This window comes from Platalea leucorodia (genome assembly GCF_965183815.1).
Source record: "Platalea leucorodia genome assembly, chromosome: 10".
Classification (NCBI taxonomy): domain Eukaryota; kingdom Metazoa; phylum Chordata; class Aves; order Pelecaniformes; family Threskiornithidae; genus Platalea; species Platalea leucorodia.
The window spans coordinates 10,024,689-10,050,561 of NC_138832.1; the positions used below are offsets into that span (position 1 = coordinate 10,024,689).

A 25,873-nucleotide genomic window follows, 5' to 3' on the forward strand; every position below is an offset into this window, starting at 1 on the left:
GGAGGTCTTAAAGGTGAATTTTTTTTTTGTACTTAAAATGAAATTCCAATTTTTCAGGTTTTTCTAGTAAAGTTGACCTTAACCCTAAAAGCTTCATCCTGCTTATGGTTTACAGGTAACTTATCTAGAGGTTAAACATAGATTTTATTAGTGTTTTATTTGCTCTGTGTACCTCATACCTGAACTCTGCCTTAGTTTCCCTCTGTCGAAGAGGGAGAGAGACCGGTGGTTATAAGCACATTTGGCTTCTTGGATGAAGCTGGCATCTACGTACAAAGTACCGCTGTCGAACAGTTAACTGTCCTGCGAGCTGTGCAGCCGGGGCGGTTTAGCTGCCGTCTCTGCTTGAAAAGTTTGCGGTAGTTGCTGAGGTGGGGAATGAGTACAAAGAGCTCGTCCCCGAGAGTCCCCTGCTGCGGGGAAACTTGTGGCCGGGTAGTACATGAAATAAAGGACCTGCTGAGGTTGAGCTGATGGCTTTGTAGGCGAGGATGTGGTTCTGTTACTGGGAAGTCTGCTGGTTTTGCTGGGTCTGGTACTGCTTTCCTGGCAATGGGAGAGGAGCAGCAGTGAATCACTGCCGCTTGGCTGGTGGTTTTGTTTCCCACCAGTTATTTATTTGGGATATTTTCAGGATATCCTGACTGCAAGAGGTAACTTCTCACGTAACGTGGAAGACGAAGGGTCCCTCTGAAGGGAAATGCAGCCATCCCCTGGCTTCTGGTGGAACTGGTCCAGAGTAGCTTGAGCTTTCCCCCAAGCTGATGGAGAGATCCAGTGACATTGCATAGGGGAAGTTAGATAGTATTAGAATTGGAGTACTGGCATGTGACCAACATATGTGGGTGTAATGCAGCCTGGCTTAGCGCACGAGTTAAGGGTGTGCAGATATATGTGCACGCGCATGCCTTTGTCGAGCTGCTTTACATTTTCTTTCATGACACTTCTGGTGTTGGGGTTTAGAATATAGATTCCTTTTGTCAAAATGAGCATGAAAGGTGCTACAGCAAGTTTATTCTCTGCTAGTGAAATGGTATTCATATTTGTGGTTGTGTTGACTAGGTGGGGACAGAGACCTAGGTGACTTAATATATTTATGTGGGCAGGTGAGCAGTTTCAGCAAGTGAATCGGAAGAAAGGACAAAGGGAATAATACCGAGTTGGAAAAGTGGTATTCCTTGGTATCATAGCTATGTATTGATGGCCACATGTTAAAAACAAACAAAAAACAGTGACTGACATAAGCAGAGGTTAAGAATTGAAGCACTACTTCAGAGAGGGTGAGGAACAGTTCAGAATTTGGTTATATATAACAGCTTTGAGGTGTAAAGGAATATGTGTCCCAATTATTGTTCACGGGCAGCATCATCTCATACGTGAAGAACTAAGAAGAGAATTATTTCTGATTCACACTAGCAATGTCATTTATATTGTTTTCCAAAGTTGTGCACATGTTCTGTTAACACGAATGGAAGAAACATTTGTGGAAACTCTGGAGATTAAAGTACTATGATGGACATCTACAAAGAATTGAACAATGCAAAAATACTATTTTCAAAAATACTATGACATAGGATTACTCTATAACCCTATGTCATGTGAGAATGATTGTTATCTGTTTTCTGAAAAGTTAAACGTTCAGTTAAGTGTTTTTAGTCTCCAATATGCCATGTCTAGAATTAAGTAAAATTGAAAACAAACAAACAAACACAATGCAGAATAATCCATTTGCAAACTTAGTGCCTTCTATCCTTTTATGTGGAATAGTGTGTTGATATTTTAAAAGGAAACTATCCTTTGCATATGTTTATAAATAACTGACTAATAACTAACTATCTAAACAAATGCTATGTTCCAAATATATTGCTATCAAAGGGTTTGCAGCACTCTGTCTGTCCTGAGTCATGTGGTTGTGAAATTTCTCCGATAGGAAATGCTTTGCAGTAACGGCAATCAGTTACTGTGCAGAAAAGTAGAATAAATTCTTAATTCTCTGGAGTAATCAGTGTTAGTTTTAGCTGCTTATATAGGTTATATAGGTTAATGCTTTTGTGTTGTCTTTCAAATCTCTGATTTGCTCTACAATGAGCTCTTTGAATTTGTTCTATCCAATGATACATACTTAAATGGGAAAAGGTGCGTATGCGTAATTCATCAGATCATCTGCATTAGGCAGTTCTCTTTTGTGAGCCACCCTATGTGTCTCTACCGTCTTCATTGGTCATTTTTAGTAAATAAACCCTTTTGTTGGGTTCTTGAGCGTTTGACAGACTACGTGGTATTCACACCAAAACAGACTCGCCTGTCTTTGGCAATGTTTCCATTTTAGGCAATTACTTCCTAGATATTTCAAATTTCAACATGTTGAAAGTCAATGTGCAGGTCACCCCACATATTTTTTAAACTAATCTGACAATGCATGCAAACAGATGAATTGGGTGGGTGGGGAATAGAAGGGGCTTATATCTTATAAATAGAAGACTGCTTTTAATCCCAGCAATTTCATATATAGAGTTCTTATTTGTGCCTGTTGATCTTACTTTTGCTTTTTACATAACGGGTATTTCAGTAGATTATTGTAAGTTCAAAATGTGAAATTTCATTGCAGTAATAAACTGGCAAAAACAAAGGGAAAAAAAACCAAACCTAGTTTTTATGAAGTTTCCCAGTACTAGTGATTTTTTCTGGGCAGACCTTTATAGGTGATGTTGTGGCTTATGTGTCCTCAAAATCACATTCTCCTTATACAGTGTGATGTTGCAATATTGACATTATGTTGTGACATGCTAAAGTATCTTTATTGAATTATCTTGAATATGTTACTCAGTCTATTGTGCCAGAATGTCAGTTCTGCCAGTTTGTCATCTTTGCCACTATTTCCTTTTTCTTGGGGAAAAAAATCTTCTTGCGCAATCACTTTCTACCCGCTGGCTTTTCTAGTGTTATGCAGTATTTTCTGTTGAAGTTTAGATGGGGATACCTGTGGATTTTCATAAAGTACACGGTGAATATTGGGTTTTTAAAATAATAGACGTTTATTCTAAATGGTAATAGTGGGAATTGTAGTGTAATAATGTGTAGCTGTAACACTGAAGTGGAAGTGCACATCTGTATTATTGCTGTAATAGTTTGTCCAGCAGTGACTGAGATTGTTGCAATATCTAAGTTGCAAAAATGTGTTTTTTCATGGGATGGACAAGTCACCCACACCTGTTACCTGACATGCTTAGATTTAAACTCTTTATTATGTAGGGGAAAATATTTTATGATTTAAAGTAATTAATGCCCCCCTACATTCTCCCCAGGAGATTGTAATAAAGGAACGCTAAAACAACTGTGAGAAGTGACAAAGCAAGAGGAATGGTAGAGCAGACCTAGGCAGCAGAAAGAACAGGGGTTAATTACCAAACCCTAATGTCAGAATATTGTTTCCTTTTTTTTTTTGCTGGCTTTTAAGCAATCAAAATTTTTCTGTGCAGTATATAGGGTAAAAAAGTGCCAAGACTCTGGAAAGGAGTTGTTTCTAAATCTGTTACAGGAATACAGTGCGATGTATATTCTGTGACCGAATCTTGAAGGTGCAGGTGCCACCTTAAACATATATAGGTTTTTGTCTCTAAGGAACCATTCTGTAAACTTAACAATTTCTATGTGTATGAAAACTAAGATTTAAAGACACATCGGGTAGAACTGTAATCTGCTGGTGCATGCAAAATATTTTTCTTAGGTGTTTTGTAATGCACAGGAAGCATTAAGCTGCCTAGCTAAAATTATGACTTGCCTTTTGAACACTGAAGACCAAATATAAAGGGCAGAGAATAGGACCTGGAGTGTCAGTCCAGCCTAAACTGTGAAACCTCTGGGTGACTGTTGTATTTTACCTTTTTGAACATCAAGGAAATAAGGTAGTTCTGCTTCTGTAGAAAAGCTACAAAGCATGTGTATTTGCTTTGCTTTTCCAGTTTTTAATAGTAGGAATCAATAGCCTAACACCAACTTTGGCAAAAAGTCATTAGAGAACCATTTCTAATTTAGCATCATTAAACAATCTGAGTCTGCAAATTTAAGCTACAAATGGCTCAATGAATGTAAACCCTTTGTCAAATAGATAAATGTGGATGTGATACTGAGGCTCTCAGAGAGACTAAATACTGTTAGGAACAAAAGCTTTATAGCAATGACTGAGCCAAATATTGCTTTGTTTCTGTGGAAAACAAATTTGAATTAACCAGCGGGCTGTAATTATGCTGCAAACAGCTTGAGACCTCTGATAGTTTAGTTGTTTAAGAGGGAATTTTGAGGAGAATGTTTTCTGTGCGTGTATCCTTGGGAAATCATACCACAACGGTTGGTGATGGTGCTCAGTCCTCTTCTGCTGGCTCTGTGGGACCTAATTTTGTGCTGCCCTTGGTCACAGCGTGGCCTTACTTTGAAGTGATACAAAAAGGTTCAAGTGATGTTGGGACTACCCTTGTTTCTGCGTTGTCCTCCTTTCCACCCGGATCCATTGGTGTTTGGAACAGCGATTGTGTCTTCAATCATCCGAGTGCTTCTAACAGCTTTCTTCGTTTCTGTTTGCACTGCGGGCTTGTGTGCTTGGGCAGAAACTTTTTGTCAAGTTGGTGATTGTGTGTTGGTGTCTGAAGAGACTTGACTGTATTTTCAAAAAAAAAAAAAAAAAAAAAAGATTAAAGGCTTGACTTTTATGCACTAGTCCTCAAAACTTTTGCTTCTAGAATAGCTTAAGTAGGTTACCTCGAGCCTGACTCTGGTTGAACAAGGTTTGGTGTCCCTGTCCTTCAAGTCAGTTTGTGGTGGTCCCCTCGTGGCCCTGCTGCCTTTGGTGACTGTGCTTGCAGAGCTGCTCAGGCTACGTTGCTTTGGTACTTAATTTCCCCTTTAGACACCTTCTTAATGTGGTCATTTCAATGAGCATCTCGTGCTGTAACTGTGTCCAAACAGCAGTTCAAGTTGGAGACCTCCCTACCTCTGCTTGCTGCTCATCAGCATGTGTCCAGAAACGGTCTTTGTCCTTCCGTGCTGATTTTGGGCGTTTGGAAGCCCTATGTCCTCTCCTGCTGCCCTTGGCCAGAGCCTTGTGAAAGTAACGTGCCACTTCTCACTGGTTTGCTCTGCTATATAGAGCCTGTTTTTCTGTTCTCCTTTTACAGAAAACCCTTAGTGAAGAGGAAAGGTGGAAAATGGATATAGGAACATCTATTTGTTTTTTAATTCAAGAAACAGTAAGCTTTATTTTATGCCTTTCTCCTGGAGTGGAGATTTAGAAGAGCTCAGTATCAAGTTAGCAGAACATTTAATCATTTGTTTAGTGTTACTGCTGTTCTTATAATCTATAAACAAGGTCAGGTGTAAAAAGCGAGATAGGCAAACATAAACATCAGAGCATTGCCCAAGGTGTGCGTTATTCTGCACTAGCTGCTGTAGCTACTTTTGAAAATCGTACCCACAGTAGTTAAAATGCAGCGTTAATTCACTTGAGGTAAAGGTCTGCAGACGTCTGGTTGTGGTGGCCCCTTTCAAGTAAACAGCATTAAAATGGCATTTTTAAGAAATGCGGTAACCTGATAAATGCAAAGTGTTTCTAGTCACATCATCAGCCTCTAGTTTATCTATTAAAAATACAGCCTTTAAACTGCTCAGTAAAAACAGTCATATCTGAAGCTGATGGCATGGGACAAGTGGTCATAATATGAAAGAAAGAAAAGCCATGATTCATCTCCTAATGCTTTGTATGTATCACAGGTCATTTTGGTCCTGCCTTCCAGCACTGTTGTTGTGTTCATCCTATTTTCAGATCTTTAGCAGCAGTCTGTATGCCCCCAAAGCAAGAACTGAAGTTTGCTGAACATGTTGGTCTGTTAAGAGAGGAGTTAACTTGCTCTGTCAACCTATTGGAACAAAAATGACCTTTTGTCTTTGTTTTCTCTTCTAGCTGGAGTCATGTATCTATCTTAAAATGTAAACTTGTGTTTCCTATAGAAACTTTTGCTGTATTTTTGTAATGAGAAACCATTAACAAATTACAAAACTGGCTAGTTTTACTCGGTTACTGATACCACAAAGGAATTAAGGCAGAAACTCCTGTTAAAAACTGGTAATAAAAAGATGAGGTGTTATTTTAGGGGAGGACAAGTGTAAAAGCAACTTCTTTGCCACAATAAAGGTTTTCCTGAAATTGTATGCGTAGAAGATACAGAGTGGAAGAAATGTGAAATACCATGGTTGTGTAATTTGTTCATCTACATTATATTAATATTTGAATTTCTTAGCAGAAGCATTATGAGATTTTCCTTTATGCAATGCTGCCGTATCAGTTATGCTTACCGAGCTCCTAGGTGGCCATGTAATTTGGGGAATTCCTAGATTCATTAGTCACGAAGCTGGAACATCTGTTCATAATGGGAAGACAGTAAGATAGTCAATACTTAAATGACTTTTTGGCAGACTAAGCATACTAAAATACTTTTTGGCAGATTATGCATACAAAGTAAATAATTACTCTAGATCTAATAGTAAATGAAACTTTCATTGTATTTCACTGGCCTTTTCATTAATAGGTTTGTTAGCAAAATACATGCAGTATAGGATAGCCCTGTCGTAGACCAGATTTTTTTGATAGATCATAAAATAGTAAAGATTTATCTTGTAATAAGAATACCTTAATACGAAATTGAAATCTGGTTCGCTCTTTGCTGATGAATACCAGAGCACTGGCACATGCCAGGAGTGATTGCTGAAGATGCCATTTACCAGTGACCAGAACACTTGCAGTCATGGTTCATTGGACAGTAATTTGACAGAGAAAATACGGTTATAATCCTTTCAAAAACAAGCTATTGAGCTTCACCAAATTAAGAATTCACTGTCTGGCCAGTATGGCTTTGGCAAGCTTTTGCTGAGTTATGTAAAGACTGTGGGTTTTAAATAAATCAGAGAACACGCACTCAAAAATATCTGTAGCTGTAGGCTGATCTCCTTACTTTGTTTTCAAAGACTGTGCACTATGCTCTGACAGTTTCAAACAGATCAGTGCTTTACTGATGGAAATGAACAAATCCCCATTAAGAGTCATAGTTGCCTTGTTTCTGTTGCATCAGAATGAGTTTAATTTCTGAAGAAAACATAACAGAATATTGTTTTATTTCATTCCTGCCACTGAGTGCTATACAAAATGGCAACACCGTATTTGAATATTTTAATCGACAGTAAAACTTGTCTTGGTTTCCACAGATGCCTGCTTTCATGGGTCACCTGGATGTCTCTGAACTGTTTTAACAGGTTAATATTTTCTAAGTGCTTTAAAAAGCAATTTGCCTCTGTGAATCACGTTGTAACTCCAGCCAGTTAAAAAATATTTGTCAGTATTTGCTAGAAAGTTCCAGTACTTAAAGCATATTTTGAAGGAAGGTACAAATGGCAATTATGCTAGAGGTGTGGACAGCTATGTTTGTCAGCAAGCTGTCAGCTAAGGATGGAGTGAATAAGGTTCAACTTCTGGGTGTGACTACAGGGTCTCGTATCCTGGCCCTGGTCACAGGGTTAGTGGCTCTTCTGCTGTATACAAATTTCTGTTTTAACCTTTAAAGCCAGTTCACAGTTTCCATAATTCACTGCATTTAATCTAGAGAGATTGCATACAGAATTGGGAGCAGTAATGGACGGATGCTGTAAATACTTTGGTCAGTCTGTGCGTTTTTAAATTGCATATTTAGTATTCTTCTTAAACACTAAGCTCCCTAATGTTTGTGCCAGTCTAGATATGTACTCAAGCCACTTCTCTGTGTGTGGGTGCTAGCAATTAAACCTAGAAACTCATGAAGACCCATAGAGATGATTTTCACCTTCCAGTTGTCTTTTCATTAATAGAAGTCAGGTGTTCTTGCTGTTACCCCACTACATTTTGTCCTGTGTTGTGACAAGATGTAGGGAATTATATACCTGACTAGTACTTAAAAGCCGCTGAACTTGTATCTTTCAAATCAATGAAATATTAAATACTACTACTGAATTGTTCCATTTGCGCTTTTTCTCCACTAGGGTGGTGCTTAGCTATGGTTTTCCTTTGCCTGCGCTATGAAAAATAAACCACAAACGCAAACCCAAAAAGTCAGCATAGCTTCTTCACATTAGCTTGGCAAGAGTCTTGAACTGTTGCGGTGTGGTTTTTTTTTTTTTTTTTTGTTTTGTTTTGTTTTTTTTTTTTTCCCCATAGCTCAACATTTGGCTTATGATCTTCTTTCTAGTTCTAAAGTAATTGCTAATTGCACAGATTGTCAAAGAGGGTGTCTAGGTACCTTTTAGCAGATGAACAAGATTAAAAGTAATATCTTTAGAGAGAAAATAAATGAAAGCAAATCTAGTGGGCAGTCATCTACAGAAAGAAAACTTAACTTTTACATCTCTTTAATGGTAAAAAGCAAAGCTATCTTCCTTCAAAATTGTCAGGAAGTTAGGAAATTAAGATATATAATTAATATCCATATAATGCACACTCCATATTTCATCACTACAAAAATACTAGTTGGAAGTACGCGGAGGATTAACTTGGAGTCATGAGAAAAGCACGTTTGGTTACAGTAGCTAGGAAAAAACTATGCTGTACTTCAGAGAATCAAGGTAAGGTTAGAAAGAAGATGCTGAGTGACAGCTTATTCTGGGATAGCAACAGCCTCCGATACCCTCTGAATTGCGAGCCACTGCTTCCCAGAGGTTGCAGAAAGAGTCAGGCAGCTCCTCCGCCTTGCTATTGCAATGTTAATATTCATTTCACATTAAACTCCACCGTTCCCTTGTTCTTAACGCACAGGGGTTCAACCCCCTCCAGACCAAGTGTATGCATTGAAAGTGGGGTTAATATCCACATTTAGAGCAACTTGTGGTGAATTATCACTATGTGTTATTGTAGTTCTAGCTGTCTCCAACTTTTTTTTTTAAACTATGGTTAAAAATGCTACTGCTGCACTTCTTCTTTAATGATTTCTATTGATCAGAACAATAAAATTAATTAGAAAATGAATTAGCTTTCTTCTTTGGTAGTATGCTTAATTGTGATATACTGTACTTACAATGAAGTAAAAAAATCAATATGTTTACATTCATTAGTATCTAATTATTTAGAGTGCTTAGCAGACCTGTGTTAATGAATGTAAATAACGCCTTTGGTAAGCGTCCAGACAGGACAGATGTACTTAACTGTGTTTTTGTTGGGAATTCGTTTGCATATAAAGCGTGTTACCCGTCTGTTCTGGGTGTGAATGGCAGTTATTTCTGAACATTCACTTTACAGCTCCCCAAACAGAAGTTATGTTCTGAACAGTTTAAAATTTCTTTGCAGGACAGTTTGAAATTACTCTTGTTGTATATGATATAGTGTTTGGGTTTTGCTGGTTCTTTGTGTATTAGTATCAACACAGCATGTAAGAGTTTGTATTACAAAGAGCGTTTTCTCTTATTGCGTGAAGATAAATGTTGAAACTGGTACAAAGCCAAGGACAAATTCATAATTTCTGGTTGCTCCGGGAGTGCTCTTTTCCTTTCGGTGAATGTCACAAGTCTGGGATTCAGGGGATCAGTGTGCTGTTGCCAGGTCTTACTGCTGACTTGCGTTGTAACTTCTGCCAAAACCAGCTCCTGAATGTCGCTTTCTGCATGATGGGAGAGGTACTCTGCCTTCCTGCAGTGTTAAGCTGTAGGTAAAAAACATGGTGTATTTAAAAAAAAAAAAAAAAAAAAAAAAAACAAAAACAAACCCACACCACCAACAAAAAAGCCCCCGAAACAAAACAACAAAACCACTTCTTTTTTAAATTCGTCATAGTTGTTTAAATATAAAGCAAAAACCAGTATAGGAATAATACAATTTGGTTATCTTTAAGTTTATTCTTGTGGAGTCATATGCAGCCAAGTTAATGTTTGAGACTAGAATGGTAACATTTATGTTCTGGTGGATTTTTATAGTGTGGAAGTTTGCAGTTTTTAATGTCTAATTCGCATACGCAAGTTCCTGCATATACATAACAGCAAATGTGGAAGAGAAATAGTGAAAATCTCTTCTGCAAAAGAGCATCAAGTTGTGAGCTGCTCAGCTTCTATGTGTGATATAGGTATTAGACAACTGCCCATTATGTACTGAAAATCAGGTAGGGGAAATAACTGCTTATAGCCACACTTGGCGTGTCGAATGCATACTTAAGTATTGCAAATATTTTGAAATATATTGTCCTCTCTGTTGGCTGTGCAGTTGTAACAAGGCATCATATGCTATAGAGGACCTCTTAGGACGAAGCTTGGGAAGCTGTACGTAATGTGTCCTATTCAGAAAAATTCTTCCATTATCACTGCCGTTCTTGGAATAAATGAATCATGGTCAAGGTCTTTGCCTTCATTTGTAAAACTTACGAAGTATGCAGCTGTCAGGAAATAAAGTAGCATGGTGTATGTGGCAAACATGGCAAAAAGCCCACTCCAAACAGCCAAGAAAGTTGGTTTACTTGTACGTTTCTTTTCCTAATGATTTCAACTGATGTGTACATCTTCTGTTTTCTTCTGAGTTTAGAGAAAGTCTTTTAAAAGCCCTTTCATATGATGGCTATCTGATCTGACATTTCAGGACGATCTTTCAAGAACAAATACAGTCAGATTCGTGCTAGTTGCATCTGCGGTTTCTTCCCACCCACGCTTACAAGTCTCCCCGTGTTATTTTATATTTCTTCTTAAAGACATGTACAAATTTAGAGATTGGATGTCCTTTGAAATTATGTTAGACTCTTTCCTTGATGTGATTGTATTAAAACTGAAACAAACAAACAAAACCCCACAACCCTCTCCCCCCACAACCCCAAAACACCCTAGAACAAAGTGAACAAAAATATTTTGGGTCATGAGCTAGCAACTGCTTTGCTGCTGTGTTACAGTGTTGTATGCATTTGATGGATGCTAAAGGTAGTTTAGAGAGCACCTTTCTAAGGTACACCCTGTAAAACTTTATTTAAATGACACTCCGGATTTATTTTATAAAATAGAGATAATTCTGTTTCAAAAATGACACAATTCTTGCATGCTGCAGTACATCCACATTTATTAATTTTTTTCAAATGTCTGAGTATTGGGTTGCTACATTAGAAGTCAAAGCTATTTAGATGTACCCCTGTTCCTACAATCTGTTGTTATGTCTGTGTGCATAAAATCTCGCTGTTTCAAACCCATGTACGCTGTTGAATGGTGAATTTGTTTTGAATATGTTTTTGTAGCTGACCTTATGTACTCATGGGTTTGAACAAGGCACATCAGTGCTAGCAGGGTACTGTGTGAGTTTCAGAAACTGCTCTACATAGTCCGTGTACCAAAGAAGGTGGAAGTAAATGTTGTTTTAAAAAAGAAACAAACCTTTTTTGGGGAAAAAATTATGAAAGTTATTTTTCATCCTCAAATTCCAAATTTCTGCTTAATAGTGATTGCAGTCAAAAGGGGGGGGGGGGGCAGAATTTAAGCACATTCTTGTCACTTATTTAAAGTAACTTCTGAAACTAGCTTGGAGGCCAATGTTTTAACCTGCACGTTTAAAATTTGGAAACCTTTTTGTATCTGAGATTTGCAGCAATTATGTCAAACTGCTGCAAATCTTTTTTTGAAATATGGAGTCTTTATTAATAATAAAGATGCCCTCATCTGTGGATTAACAGCTTGTGTTTGCTAATTAATATTGTGTATATATGCATTATACAGCTATGCATGCTAATAGGTAGTACATTAGATCACAGAAATTACAGGAACTAGTTATTGTTAATATTTCTGGAGATGAAATTTATTTACATTTTATAATAATCACAGGTTAGGGTAGTTAGAAACTCATATGCATATCTCTTTATGTAAACTTAATTTACATCTCAAGATTAAAATGGAAGGCTAATAATAGTGCAGTAATTCTTTAACAGTTCTACCTAAAATTAGCCCTTCCTATCTAGATTTGGACAGTAATGGCTTAGAATCAAAAACATAAGTATTGACTTCATGCTAACAAATCTTAAATTAAAATTATGAAGTGGTTGCCTGCAGTAGCGAAATACTGGATATCATGTCCTAAAGGAGTTCTTCCAGTTGTGTGTTTCTAAAGATAGCTTAAAGTTACAGGTTGAAATTCCACTATGTATATTTTCTATTATTATGTTCATACTTAAGCAAGATAATGCAAGCCATAAGAATGAAATTACTGAACTTTAATATTACACTTCGAGTTTCAATCTTTTAGCTTTCCTTGGCCATCTGGTAAGATACTTGATTTTGAAAACTGGATGAAACCCCTGCAAGCATCCTACAATACTTGAAACCCCCATAGAAATAAAATAGTGGGCAAGTGTCTTAATCGGGGAGGTGGGGGTGGAAGGAAAAGGAAAAAATTATTAGCGGAAAAGGAAGTTTTTGAAGTGACACTGTTTTAGAGACTGTTAATGCTTCACTTTTGTAGATTAGCTGAAGGGGACCACTAAGGACTGATTCTGTCGCCTGCTGATTTTTGACTTACAACCTCTACGCTGTTACACTTCATCCCAGAAGACTGTGGTTTTAATACACAAGAGCACTGAATGAAAATGAGTTTGGTCTTAAGGTTTCTTTGTTCTAATATTCTTAGATCTCTGGTGGAAGAGGAGGATCCTCATATGAAAGTATCTCTTGGTAGCAGCGATATGGGCATCTCTGCCCATCTACAGTCTTCGAAGACAGGGACCACAAGATTTTTCACCAGCAATACTCACAGTTCTGTGGTATTACAGGTAATTAAATATTCTTGTGTCAGTATTGATCTGTACTGAGAATTTTGGCTGCTCTGAACAATGTCTCCACTCAATAGACTTTATCAGACTAGTAATTCCTAAAAGGCTTCAAAAAAAAAAAAAGCATGTTAGTGTGCTGTGCTGGCAGTGCCCACAAGCAAGCATGGCTTGTAACTTCTTTTCCCGTGAGTTAAAGGTTTGACTTGTAGCAACAGCTTGGGAAAAAAAAAAACCCTGACCTTTTCCTTGGGTTATATCCCTGTCCACTCTCAATTTCTAAGAGGTAATATCATTTAAACTATGAAGTGACAGCTGTATCAAAGAAGCTCACTTGAATATAATCATGTAATTATGTTAGGCAAACACTTGTACCATCTCCTGTGTGAAAGCTGCCTTAGGGATGGGAATGAGGAGAGCTCCATGCTCCTTCTTCACATCCCTAAGATGGCAGAGCCCTGCCGGGTTTAGTGTACCACCCTGTGCTGGTCTGACTATATGGCACTACCATATGGTAGAATGGATAAAAATATTATCTAATGGATAAAAATGTTATCCTCTCTGAAGCTTTAAGAATTTAAAAGTAAAGTAATTTTATCTTTTCATTTCTGCTGGAGCTTTTACATGCCGTACACAGTCAAGCTTACAACTTGCATATCTCCTGCTACTTTCCAATGCAGTCTTTCTCAGGAGTGCAGATAACTTCTGTATGGCATGACTCCTTGGGGAACTGCCACTTATGTTTTTTGGTTTGCTGCTGTGGTGGGTTGACCCTGGCTGGATGCCAGGTGCCCACCGAAGCCACTCTATCACTCCCCTTCTCAGCTGGACAGGGGAGAAAATATAACGAAAGGCTCATGGGTTGAGATAAGGACAGGGAGATCACTCAGCAATTACCGCCACGGGCAAAACACACTTGGGGAAATTAGTGTAATTTATTACCAATCAAAATCAGAGTAGGATAATGAGAAATAAAAACTAAATCTTAAAACACCTTCCCCCCCCTTCCCAGGCTCAACTTCACTCCCAATTTCTCTACCTCCTCCCCGCAGTGGCGCAGGGGGACGGGAATGGGGGCTGCGGTCAGTTCGTCACACGTTGTCTCTGCCGCTCCTTCCTCCTCAGGGGGAGGACTCCTCACACTCTTCCCCAGCTCCAGTGTGGGGTCCCTTCCACAAACTTCTCCATCCTGAGTCCTTCCCACGGGCTGCAGTTCTTCATGAACTGCTCCAGTGTGGGTCCCTTCCACGGGGTGCAGTCCTTCAGGAACAGACCCCTGCAGGGTCACAAGTCCTGCCAGCAAACCTGCTCCAGTGTGGGCTTCTCTCTCCATGGGTTCACAGGTCCCCCCCAAAATACACTATACCAGAGGCACTACCACCATCGCTGATGGGCTCAGCCTTGGCTAGCGGCCGGTCCGTCTTGGAGCCAGCTGGCGCTGGCTGTGTTGAACACAGGGGAAGCTTCTAGCAGCTTCTCACAGAAGCCACCCCTGTAGCCCCACCACTACCAAAATCTCAGCACGCAAACCCAATACAGCTGCCTAAATAGATTGCCTAAGTTATTGGAGCTAATACTTTTTTATTTGCACTCTGTTCTTTTCTGTGCGACAGATTTGAATGTTCTTTTCTACTTACCTTTGCAGTTTTAAAAATACAGCCTTGCTTTAAGATACCTTAAATTTTAAACCATGTGGGCTGATGCAAAGACATCTCTAAGTGTTAAATCTAAAAAGACAATATTTACATTCTTGTTAGTACTAGAAAAACATCAAACATGCGCAGTTGAAGGAAATTGTTTTATGTTTGAGCTTCTGTTCTGCAGTGCATGAAGGAGTTGAGTATTCTACCCATTGTCCGGTATCCCCAACCGGGCATATCTTTAGAGGAAAATCTTACTCTAGGATGCTGTTGTAGTTGACTTTCTTTTTTATTACACTTAGACATTATAAGTAATTCAGAAAAGATCAGATATATAACGTGAGCTTATTTTATTTTAGAGTTTTTGCCATGTAAATTTTGGTGATAAATTTGATAATCATAGATCCAGGTGACAGCTTTCCTTTGAGGCTCCTGTATTTTGCAGCCTCTTAGGCTGCAAAGCACTTAACCTGATGTGGAACAGAAATATGTCTAGAATGTATGTATATCCAGAAAGGGTAGGTCCAAAAAAGGTATCAGTCCCTACCTGAAACAATTGCTGGAGTGCAAGGTTACAAAACAAACTCCTTCTTGAAAATAAGTTAATTAGCAGAATAAAGCTACTTCCTAAGGCCCAGTGTGCTTTGCATTCTTCAACCATTTCTGGAAAATAATAATTATTCTGCTTGTTTTCCAATGAATAATTATCACTGAATATATTAGAGGTAATGGTTGTAAGATGACAAATTATTTCTTAGTGACTTTTTGGAACTACAGTACATGTGTACATAAAGTAAGTAAGTATTTACATAAGGCAAACGAAAGACACTTCTACTCTTGTCCCAAATCTTTGCATTGTGCTCTTCTCGCAGGGTTTTGACCAACTGCGCGTGGAAGGTTTGCTTTGTGATGTGACGCTTGTTCCAGGAGATGGTGACGAAGTGTTTCCTGTTCACAGAGCAATGATGGCTTCTGCAAGTGATTACTTCAAGGCTATGTTCACAGGTGGTGTTTTTGTTAAAATAATGCCGACTGCTATCTCCAAATTGCCTTTGTTTGGACACTCAGACACATGTTCAGTGTTGTGTGTGAATCAGCCCAGGACTGCAAACAACTCTATGTAGTTGTACTCTGCCTACTGTTGCATATGGGTTTTTGATTAAACTTTTAAATTATATTTTAATTTTGGGTAAGTTTATGAAATTATTTCAACCCAATCAATATGATCATGTAAACTTACTTATGTGTCTTTTTCAGGAGGAATGAAGGAACAGGATTTGATGTGCATTAAGCTTCACGGTGTGAACAAAATAGGCCTAAAGAAGATCATTGATTTCATTTATACTGCAAAACTTTCCCTTAACATGGACAACCTTCAGGACACTCTGGAAGCTGCCAGTTTTTTGCAGATTTTACCTGTTTTGGACTTCTGTAAAGTGTTTCTTATCTCTGGGGTAAGACTTACTACATGTTTCACATTTACAATGATTAAGGCCTCAGTATGGTTTGTTTTTTTTTTTTTTTTCATAAGAACAATGACTATGTAATAGTCAAAGTTAAGTCTAAAATTTGCCATTATTCATAATTTGGATTCACAGAGAACGAGTTTGCTTCATAGTTTTCTTGCAAGTCTTCTTTCTTCCAAGTATTATGTACAGTGTGAGTTTGATATAAATGTTATACCACATTAAAATTCTTCTAATTCCTGAGCATATTGCAGTGATGATAGCAGTGATGATTGAATCATAGTTCCCAGATTCCTTACTGGATTTCTTAGTTCATGCCCACACACTCGATATCGTTCCATAAGAAAGCTACTTGGTGAGTTAAACTGAAAAAAATAATAGAAGAGTGAGCTGCTGTTGCTGTCTGTGAACATGTTTTCTTGAAACCTTTTTGTTTTGAGGAATGAAGCCCACAATTGTAGTGATCATCACAGAGACCATTACATCTTCTGTGTAAACCAGTGAACTTGGTCACAGTCCTTTAGAATAATTTATCCTCTAAAGGGATGACTAATAAGGATATTACAGAAATGTTGGTTATATGAGAAAAGTAGCTACAAGGATGTTATGTTGATTGCCATATTTTGCTAGAATTAAAAATGACCCACTGGGAAATATTTTTTTTTCACAATCACTGAAATAAGTGCTTTTGTAAGCAGGGGAGAGCCAACCCCCGAAGTAGCAACCTTCTCCTCTTCTACTAATAATGGTTAGTTAAAAAAAGTAGTAGTATGCAGCTTGTAGCACAGTTGCTTTTGTGCAGTTGGAACAAATAAAAAGTTTGCCCTGCAAAGCAGTACACTGTAGTTCCAATGCAATGCAGTCTGTCTATGGTTTAGAGTTTCCCTGCTGAGTTTTATTTATTATAGAGATTAAAATCTTGGGTCCTGAACTCACTCTGGGTGGAGGGGGAACTTTGATAACAACTTTTTTTCTCCTCCTTCCCTTCCTCCTTCAGAGTTGGTGTCCTGTTTTGTTTCGAGGCTGTGCTTTGGACAAGAATGCCACGCTCCCTTCAAGTTGAATGTCAAACAGTTTTGCAGTTTTCTCTGTATTAGAAACAAACTTCTGGTTTTGCAAAGGCAAGAGAGCTGTTAGGGATTCAGCTTGTTAAGTGGTAGCTGGCTTCTCCTCTTCTAAGCTTTTTCATGGGTTCTGTCTTCATGGGTGGGAAAAGGCATGTAAGTAAAGAGATGTCACATGAAAACACTCCCTTCATTTATCTGGCTCCAACCTCTTGTTAAAAGCACTGGATTTATACTGCTCTGTTTAATCTTGTTGTTTATTAAGCATAGCTCACATACACATGTTGGGTTGTTTTTCAGAGGTTTTATTTTTTGAACATCCTTCTTAAATCTCAGAAATCAGAGCTTGCAGGGTCTCACGGCATGACTGCACTCGTTCTAGTGTTACAGTCAACTTACTGCACGCATTTTGTATGCTTCAGTTATGTTAACTTTATTTCTATAGTTAAAACAGTGCTGTCTCAAAATATGGGTGCAGTTACCTGTTTTCTAACTTAAACACAGTATATAAGCAATGCCAATATGTGATGCTTCAGTAGCTTTCCTAGTTCTTGCCCTGCTGTCTTGCATTAATATAACTCTTTGTCCTGCCAACGATAGGGAGCACCTGCTTTGCAGGGTTGCAGATGAGAGAGCCGTTAAGAGCTGTGCTGTCAAAGCAGTTCTGCCGAGAGAGACGCTTTGGCATTATTTTCCTGGAGGTTTTCTGATGTTAATGTTAATTGCTTATATACCTTAGTAGAAATCTCACTTTGCCTGTAACAGGGAAACTGGTGTGTTCTATGTGAATTATAATATTATTTGGAATTCAGCTTTCTGATAGTCCGTTCTGAGAAATAAAGAAGCAGGTATTCCCATTGCTTCTCAGCGTACAGGCTCAGAAATGCGACCTCCCCAATGAAGACGTGTACTGGGATTTGTGCAAGCAAGAGGACTCCAAGCTGCTAATAACAGCAATCTGTTTCATAAGGAAAGCGTTAGAGATGTTTAGGCTCTATAACGTTACTGTTTTGGTTTTAATTTTAGCATATTTTGTAATTGGCCAGTTCTCCAAGAGTGTTGTGATAATGTTTCATTAATCTTAATATTCTTAAGTCCTACACCACCTATTTTATGTTTCTGGGGTTTTTTTTACCTTCCAAAATGATGCAGTCTGCTTCTCCAGGGTTGTCGTTGCTGTAAATGCCAACGTGGAATAAGGTCTTGGTGTTCTTTTGAATCGGGGATTTGGAGCAGCCTCCCTTCGATGGGAGGTGAGCCCCAGGGATGCTGTGTTGCCATTTGCCCTTTCTGGGTAGGGCAGCTGCTTGTTTATTTTGCTTTTGTAGGGAAAGAGCTTCTTTCATCTTAAATTGTGTTATTTGGAAGATTATTTTTCATTGTTTGAAATGCTTGTTTTCTGAAGGTTCCTTCACTTATGATGTTGAGTCAGTCGCTATTTTGGTTTAAGAAATACCTTGTTTGATACACATTTTGAAAAGAGTGAGGTTCAGAATCAGGAAGACTTTATTCATTCTCTTAATTTATCTCTTTTCTTAAATATTTTCCTTTATATGGATGTCTAAGGGAACATCATCTCATTCATTGTATAACTGTAGAGAAAGTACAAAACTAAGTTTTTGCTGTTAGCCTAGTTATGATCTCAGCATCCTTGTATAAAGAATTTTTGAATGAACTTTCTTTGGAATTTGTTTGAACAGGAACAAGTCTGGGTGAGGAAACTTGGTGGGTTTTTCCTTTTTAATTACCCTATCTTAGCTTTACAGAGATTATACTAGTTTCGCTTCATTCTTGAAGTAGCATTTCAGTAATTTAAATGAGTTCTCTGAGCAAGTCTTGATCTTATTTCTACTAAGATTAGCTGAGAGCAGCATGTGAGAGCTGCTGTAACCATTCCCAGAGTTCATTGTCTTTAAATTGTCTAGGGAGTCCATTATTAAAGAGATTATAGAAGTCAGTTTATGTATAGCACAATGTAACTGTGTTACTTCATAAAAGGGTATTGGGAATAGGTACAAAGAAAAACATAAGCCTAAGGTAACAGCTTAATTCGTGTAAAAAATAGTGGGACCTTCAAAGAATGGTGTATGTTGTCTCTGACTCGTAGCTGACTTGCAAGTGTTATTTTACTTGTTCTGCATTTACACCCCCCCCGGTCAAGTAGCCCATTGCTCTGGTGATCTTTGCAGCCGAACAGGCTCCCAGAGAAACACTGGAATACTTCCTAAGACGTTTTCAGTCTTTTAGTATTGGTTTTAAATATTTATAGCTCTATGATAGACTAGGCCTACTCCCAGGCTCACATCTCAATGAGCCGTAATGTAATTAAAATTAATAAAAATGCCATGGAAATGTTTTCAGAGTAGTGAGTGCTAGAGGACACACAGTAATGTTTTTGCAAGAGTAGCAGCAGCATACAAAATGGAGAAAGATGAGAAACCTATCCAAGTAAATTGCAGCACTCAGGGGAAAATCACAGTGTAATGGGGAAGGGGATGTTATACTGTAATTAAAGAAAACATTCCAAAACACTGAAAATTAAGGTCTTTGTACCTTAATATAGCTGCATAAGAAAATTTTATTCCTTCTATAATTCTGTGCTTTACGTTTTTGTAACAACTAGCAAACTGTCAAATATTGGGGTCTCAATATTTGGAAGTCTGTCTTGTCACAAGAACTTGGATGAATGAGGATGGAGCAAGGCGGTCTCAGTCTTGTGGGAGCGGGGGATCTAACGCCGGGGCTGGCTCTGCCAGCCGCCAGAAATCCACCTTTTCTAATGTGGTGGTACGATTGGTTCTGTTTTCCAAGCTGGTCAAATTTCTGTGCTGTTATTTCTGGACTTGTGTATATGTGAACCCACAGAAAAACTAAGGACTTCAGGGGAACATAAGCTCTTTTAAACTTAGACCCTTTGAAACACCATGTTAAGTACTTCGGTGTCTAACAGTCATTGAAACAGAGAGTTAGGTGCCGAAATATGTTGGGGTACTGGGCTTGAGGACTTGATTTTCTGTGCATGCTGTTTTTCCTGAGTTGTTCTCCAGGGTTCTTATGCTTGCAATCATTTTGCTCTGTGTCCAGTTTTGTAGTATTTTATAGTCAGTTAAGTTTTTTACCAGAGCTTGGGTGATTGCTTCAAAATTTCAAAGAATTAAATCAACTGCTTTCTTGAGAAAAAAGCTTTGGCTTTTCCATTTGGTTTTTCAGGCTGTAATAACATTGTGCTGTGCTTGACCTTTAGTTTTTTAAAAGCTTTTTAGTATTTTCTGGAACCTTTACTTCTGCTTTGTAACGAGCAATTACAATGAGTAATGTGAATGAGCAGCTCTGCGCAGTAGTCAAAGCCCAAGTAAAATAGTGTTTATCTAAAATTCTTGACTACTTATGAAGTTGCTTAGCTCTTTGTCCAGATAGGGCTTTTAGCTGGTTCTGCGTGAATATCTTTACTAGTTACTGGATTCACTGTACAATCAGTCTTGTATTTTTGTCTGATATTTCCATTCCTCCCATTCACTTCAGTGGGATTTCCAGAAGTAGCAGTTCCTTCTGTTGATGAGCTCCTGACTGACTGCCTTCCATAGAGAATGGTTTCTACACCTCTCATAAGTACCATAGCATAAGTCAAACTGTTTTGTTTTTTTTTTTAAATCAACACTTGAGTAACTTAAGTACTTAAGTGTTTAAATAGCATTATTGTACTTAATGCCATCCAATTTTGAATATTTAAGTAGAAGTAACTATTGCATTTCATTCTGTTGAAGGATTATTTTTTGGCTCAGGATTTAAGAATCTCTAGAGTATATATTTTTATGGCTGTGAAATCTTTGCAATATAATTTAGCTTGGTACATTGATTGTTATCTTAGAGCACAGTAAAACTGGTCATAGCACTTTTGGCAAGGAAAGTAGCCTTTAAGAAAATATTTAATGTGGTACCCTGATTTGAGGCGAGTGGTGGAATTTGTTAGTAAGCCAAACAAAGTGCACAATTTCATAAGCATAATGGGGAGTACTTGCAATCGTAGTATGAACTAAAACCCTGAGTGCAGTACAGTTCCAGTGGATTAATTAAGGCAGTATAAGGTAAATTTTCCGAGAATTAGGGGGTGACTGGAAACTGTTGATGTCGCGTACATCAGTCATTAACAGTGCGTAACGTGTCAGTAAAATTCTCAACTGTAAGTATTCCGGGAATATATTCAATTGCATAGATTTACAGTGTAACATAGTTATGATAGTACATCAGCTGGATGCAGGCTGGGCACTTGATAACCGGCATGCATTCTGCAATAGCTCTAGATACTTCATTGCAACCTGAACACCATGTACCAACGGTGCGTAGTCTGTACCTTTTTTGCTTTGATCTTTTGACTTCAAGCATGCCTTTTCTGTATGCAATAATACCTTTGTCTGCTTACCTTGATATGGAGAAATTGCTGCATCTCTGTAGTTTGATGTCAGTAAACGTATTCCAAAGTAGTTCTTAAATACAATAACTGTATAGCAAGTGTTAAGATTTGTGGCATACTGTAAGCCAACTGTTTGTTAAGGGTGATTTTTCCATTGCTTTATTTTTATTGTACAGCCTGAAGGAAATCTTAGAAGTAAGACTGTCCTGTTTCATTTACTTAATTTAAGGTATGCTGTTACTTGCATTATGCAATTAATTTATGTAAATTAAAAATCCTGAAAGGAAATGTACACAAATTAGTTCACTACTGACTCTCATATGAAAAAATGTTTCTTAAAGATCAGAGAATGTTTTATAGGGCATTGTTTATATCCAAATATAATCACGTCAGCTAGCAATGTGGTCTGTCTTGTAATACAAAAATAATTTCTGTGTATATTTTGCACAGATATTTTTAGAATAGAACTCCCAACAGTCTGCCACACGGTCATCTTGCACATAGGACCTGATTACAGGATTAGTGTTCCTGGAGATGAAGAATAAGATTTGGAACTTTTGACTGATTGAAGGCATTTCAGGATGTGTGAATGAAAACTTTTGATGACTGCAGATCTTAACTCTAGGACAAGTTAGATCAGTTTCTAGTGAATTAAAAAAATCTCCTATTCCCATACTCATTAGACTTTTGAATTGTCTAGTATTAAAGGGCAATGATCAGATTGAGTTATACAGTATTAAAATCTTGTAATCTCTGTAATGACCAGAAGGTCATTTGAAGGTTTTTGAATTCTTAGGCTGCAATCAGGTCATAGTCCTCAATCTTTATAATCTTTTTAAAAATAGCCATGAGATTCAGAAGCTTAAATTCTTTTGGCATTACGAATATAATGAGAATCACAAAATTGTGGAAATTGTCGACATTGAGTAGGACTGACATGCACGGATACTAGAAACCATGTGTAAATGAAGCTTGGCTTAGAATAAGGATTGAATGCAAAAAAGCTGCAATTCTCAGCAAGAAGCATCTGAAAATTGACTTGCTTTGCTTATGTACTGTAGAGCTTGCTGAAATGAATTGGCCGCGTTCACTGGAGACCCACTCTAAGTTATGTCCCGTCCCTCCCATCTTTCTTCCTTCCTCTGCCTTGGATCCCAAGTGACCTCAGAAATTTAGGAGCCAAAGATGTAAGGAATATAGATGCAGAAACAGTGTAGAAGATGTGGTTACCAAGATATGGTCACTCAAGTATTGAATGAAATTAGGGTATGATCCATACTGTGAAAGCATTTCATGTGCTGGGTATTTCTAGGGGAAATCTTTCTAGATTCATCATTTTTTTAAAAAGTGTGGGTATATATATTATAAAAATCACTACCTTTGTCTTATTTTTGACAATGACCTGTATTTAATTTTGAACATGTTCCAATAGAGCACCACCTTGATTTACTAAAGATGCAATTTTGTTCGTTTCTAAGGAATGTATTCATGGGATTGAACACCGTAAATTGTCTGAAATATGTGGCATTGGCAAGGTAGCTGTGCCATTCGCTTTAGCTGCATTATGACAATACAATTTTAATAATGTTAGAAAACGTCTAATGGCAAGACCCACTTTTGCATTATTCTCTGTAACCTTGGGCTGATCACCTCTCCCTTCACTGTATTTTCCACATTTCTTTCTTACAAAGATGTTTGCAAGAGCTTTTCAAAGATGAAGTGCTGTATAATTGCTATGTATCATCATTGTATAATGTATTTGACATAATTAATATATGCCATCTGCTTGGTAGTTGTCTCATTTCTTTCTTCAAAATAAGGAATACATTGGGTCTCCCCTTGCAGTCATGAATATATACATCACATTGAATATTTATTTGCTCATGTGTAAATCACCTTGAGCATTGCGAAATGATGAACTATTGCTGATTCTATAGTATTCCTTAAATTCTACATTAGCATTTAGACACCAAATTAAGAAAGTGTTTTGATTCCTCTTTCTGTTTACTTAATAGGTTTCGTTGGAAAACTGTGTTGAGGTTGGGCGAATTGCCAACACATACAATCTCACAGAAGTGGATAAATATGTTAATAATTTCATCCTGAAGAACTTCCCCGCATTATTAAGTACTGGTGAATTTGTGAAACTCCCCTTTGAACGTCTTGCCTTTGTGCTTTCAAGTAATAGCCTTAAGCACTGCACTGAACTCGAACTGTTCAAGGCTGCTTGTCGCTGGCTACGATATGAGGAGCCTCGGATGGAGTACGCTGCAAAGCTAATGAAGAACATCAGGTTTCCACTGATGACGCCCCAGGATCTTATTAACTATGTTCAAACAGTGGACTTCATGAGAACTGACAACACCTGTGTAAACTTGCTTTTGGAAGCCAGCAATTACCAAATGATGCCATACATGCAACCGGTTATGCAGTCGGAGAGAACTGCCATTCGATCGGACAGTACTCACTTGGTGACGTTGGGGGGAGTGCTGAGGCAGCAGCTGGTTGTCAGCAAGGAGTTACGGATGTATGACGAAAAGGCCCACGAATGGAAATCCTTAGCTCCCATGGATGCACCAAGGTACCAGCACGGCATCGCTGTCATCGGAAACTTTCTTTACGTAGTTGGGGGCCAGAGCAATTACGACACAAAAGGAAAGACAGCGGTTGACACAGTCTTTAGGTTTGATCCTCGCTACAACAAGTGGATGCAAGTCGCATCTTTAAATGAGAAGCGCACCTTCTTCCACCTAAGTGCCCTCAAAGGACATTTGTATGCAGTTGGTGGTCGAAATGCAGCGGGTGAGCTAGGTGAGTGCTTCTCCTGAAGCATGGCTTCTTGCCTTGCTTTTTAGGCCTTGCAATACTGCGCTGCCCTGTGAATGGGTAGAGAGGAAACAGTTGAATTTGTTGGTGTGCAGCTTCTTTCTGGAAATACTGCAAATGCATAGAGAAATTTGGCTGGATACTATTCACAGTTAATTTTAGAAGGGCTTCCACAAAAAAATTTCCAAATACATGTATCTTGTGTACTGATGCGTGATATCCAGTGTCTTTATCATCAAACATGAAATAAGTATGTCTGCCTGTATAAGCGTGTGTGTGTGTATATATATATAACACAACTAAACACAAAAAAAATCATTACTTAAGCTGAGAAACCAAACCCACCCATGTATCACTCTTAAGGGATACATGACTATTAATCCACTGCATTTTCCAAAGCCATAGTGGTTAGCATTTGCAGTCAAGTCTGGGAGCGCACACTCAATTGTAAATTTGTCTGTGCTTTAAAATTGAAATTCTACAGTGATTATACTTGGAATTTTAGCATAATATTATATCTAAACCAGATGTAACATTTCATTATTTTGTTTGCTGCTTTCAGCCCAATACTTAACCGTGTCTTGCCAAGTCTTTGTGGCAGTATCTCTTGCTCTTAGGATTTACTTTTTTAGAAATGCACTGGTATCTTCAAGTGCAGTGAGAAACATGTATAATTGAAACAATACAAAACCTAACTTGTGCTGCAGCATCTGTGATTTTTTTTTTTTTTTAATTAATGCAGCTCGGTCCTTCACATACACACTGTTTCATGATCAAATTGGAGACTTTCTCAGGAAACACATAGTGCGTTGCTTCCACTCCACAAAACTGGGCTGGTTTTGCTAGAATTTTGAAATCCATTCTAATGTCTGATGAAATGAGACATTTAAAAATGCCTCCTGTTTCCAAAAAAAACATGGGAAACTTTATTGCAATAACTTGTTTTCCCTAGGCAGCCATTTTCTGGTGCAGATCCAGAGGTTTTCAGAGTTTTTCTTACATGTCACTTTATCTACCTGAAAATACATTCTAAAAGCAAGCTTAATACTCTCTAAAAGACCAAATGTACAAACTAATGTGTATTGATCTTTATCTTGAGTATCAGAAAACCTGACCTTCACTGAGCTATTTTCTAATGGTATGAATTAATAGGAGATAATCAGATTGCTGTCCTTGTGTACAGTACCATCTAAACAGAGTAGGTTTATAAGAATGTCAGTGAAAAAGTTGCAAGTCTAACAAAATCAATATGAAATAATACTGTCACTAAGCCAGTGCAATCTGTGTGTACAGCAGGCTAAATTTAAGCTCAGTGTTTTTCTTAAATTAGATCAAGCAGTATCGTTCTGCTGACCTCAACTCTTCTGCAGCTTTAATTAAAATACAAAATCTATTGCCTGTCTAAAATTCTGCTGTAAAGATATCATTAAAATGCTGCAGCGATTTCCACGCAGACCTGAAAAATGTCATTGGATCATTCTGCGGGAAGAGTACTCTATAAATGCTAATAAATATTGTAGCTGTCTGATGCTTTGATTTGGGGCTTCAGTTTCTTTTCTTGTTAATTGTGAGGCAAGTCACTTTTCATTTTCATGTTTCTTTCATAAACCTTGACAGCTGAAAGATGAAATCCAGCTTAAACTTCCCATTCTCTTCAGATGAGAAAGACTCTCAAGCT

General features: G+C 38.0%; 1 protein-coding gene across 6 annotated transcripts in view; it reads left to right on the forward strand.

Annotated features, from left to right (window-relative positions):
• The window catches only part of KLHL13 (kelch like family member 13), an 87,461-nt gene that overhangs the window by 52,293 nt on the left and 9,295 nt on the right, over nt 1-25,873 (forward strand). For all 6 annotated transcript variants that reach the window (XM_082323143.1, XM_082323147.1, XM_082323145.1 and 3 more), the window contains 4 exons: nt 12,650-12,791; nt 15,301-15,433; nt 15,686-15,882; nt 23,385-24,180. In XM_082323143.1, the coding sequence (XP_082179269.1) occupies nt 12,650-12,791; nt 15,301-15,433; nt 15,686-15,882; nt 23,385-24,180 (1,268 nt within the window). The remainder of the gene's footprint in view (nt 1-12,649; nt 12,792-15,300; nt 15,434-15,685; nt 15,883-23,384; nt 24,181-25,873) is intronic.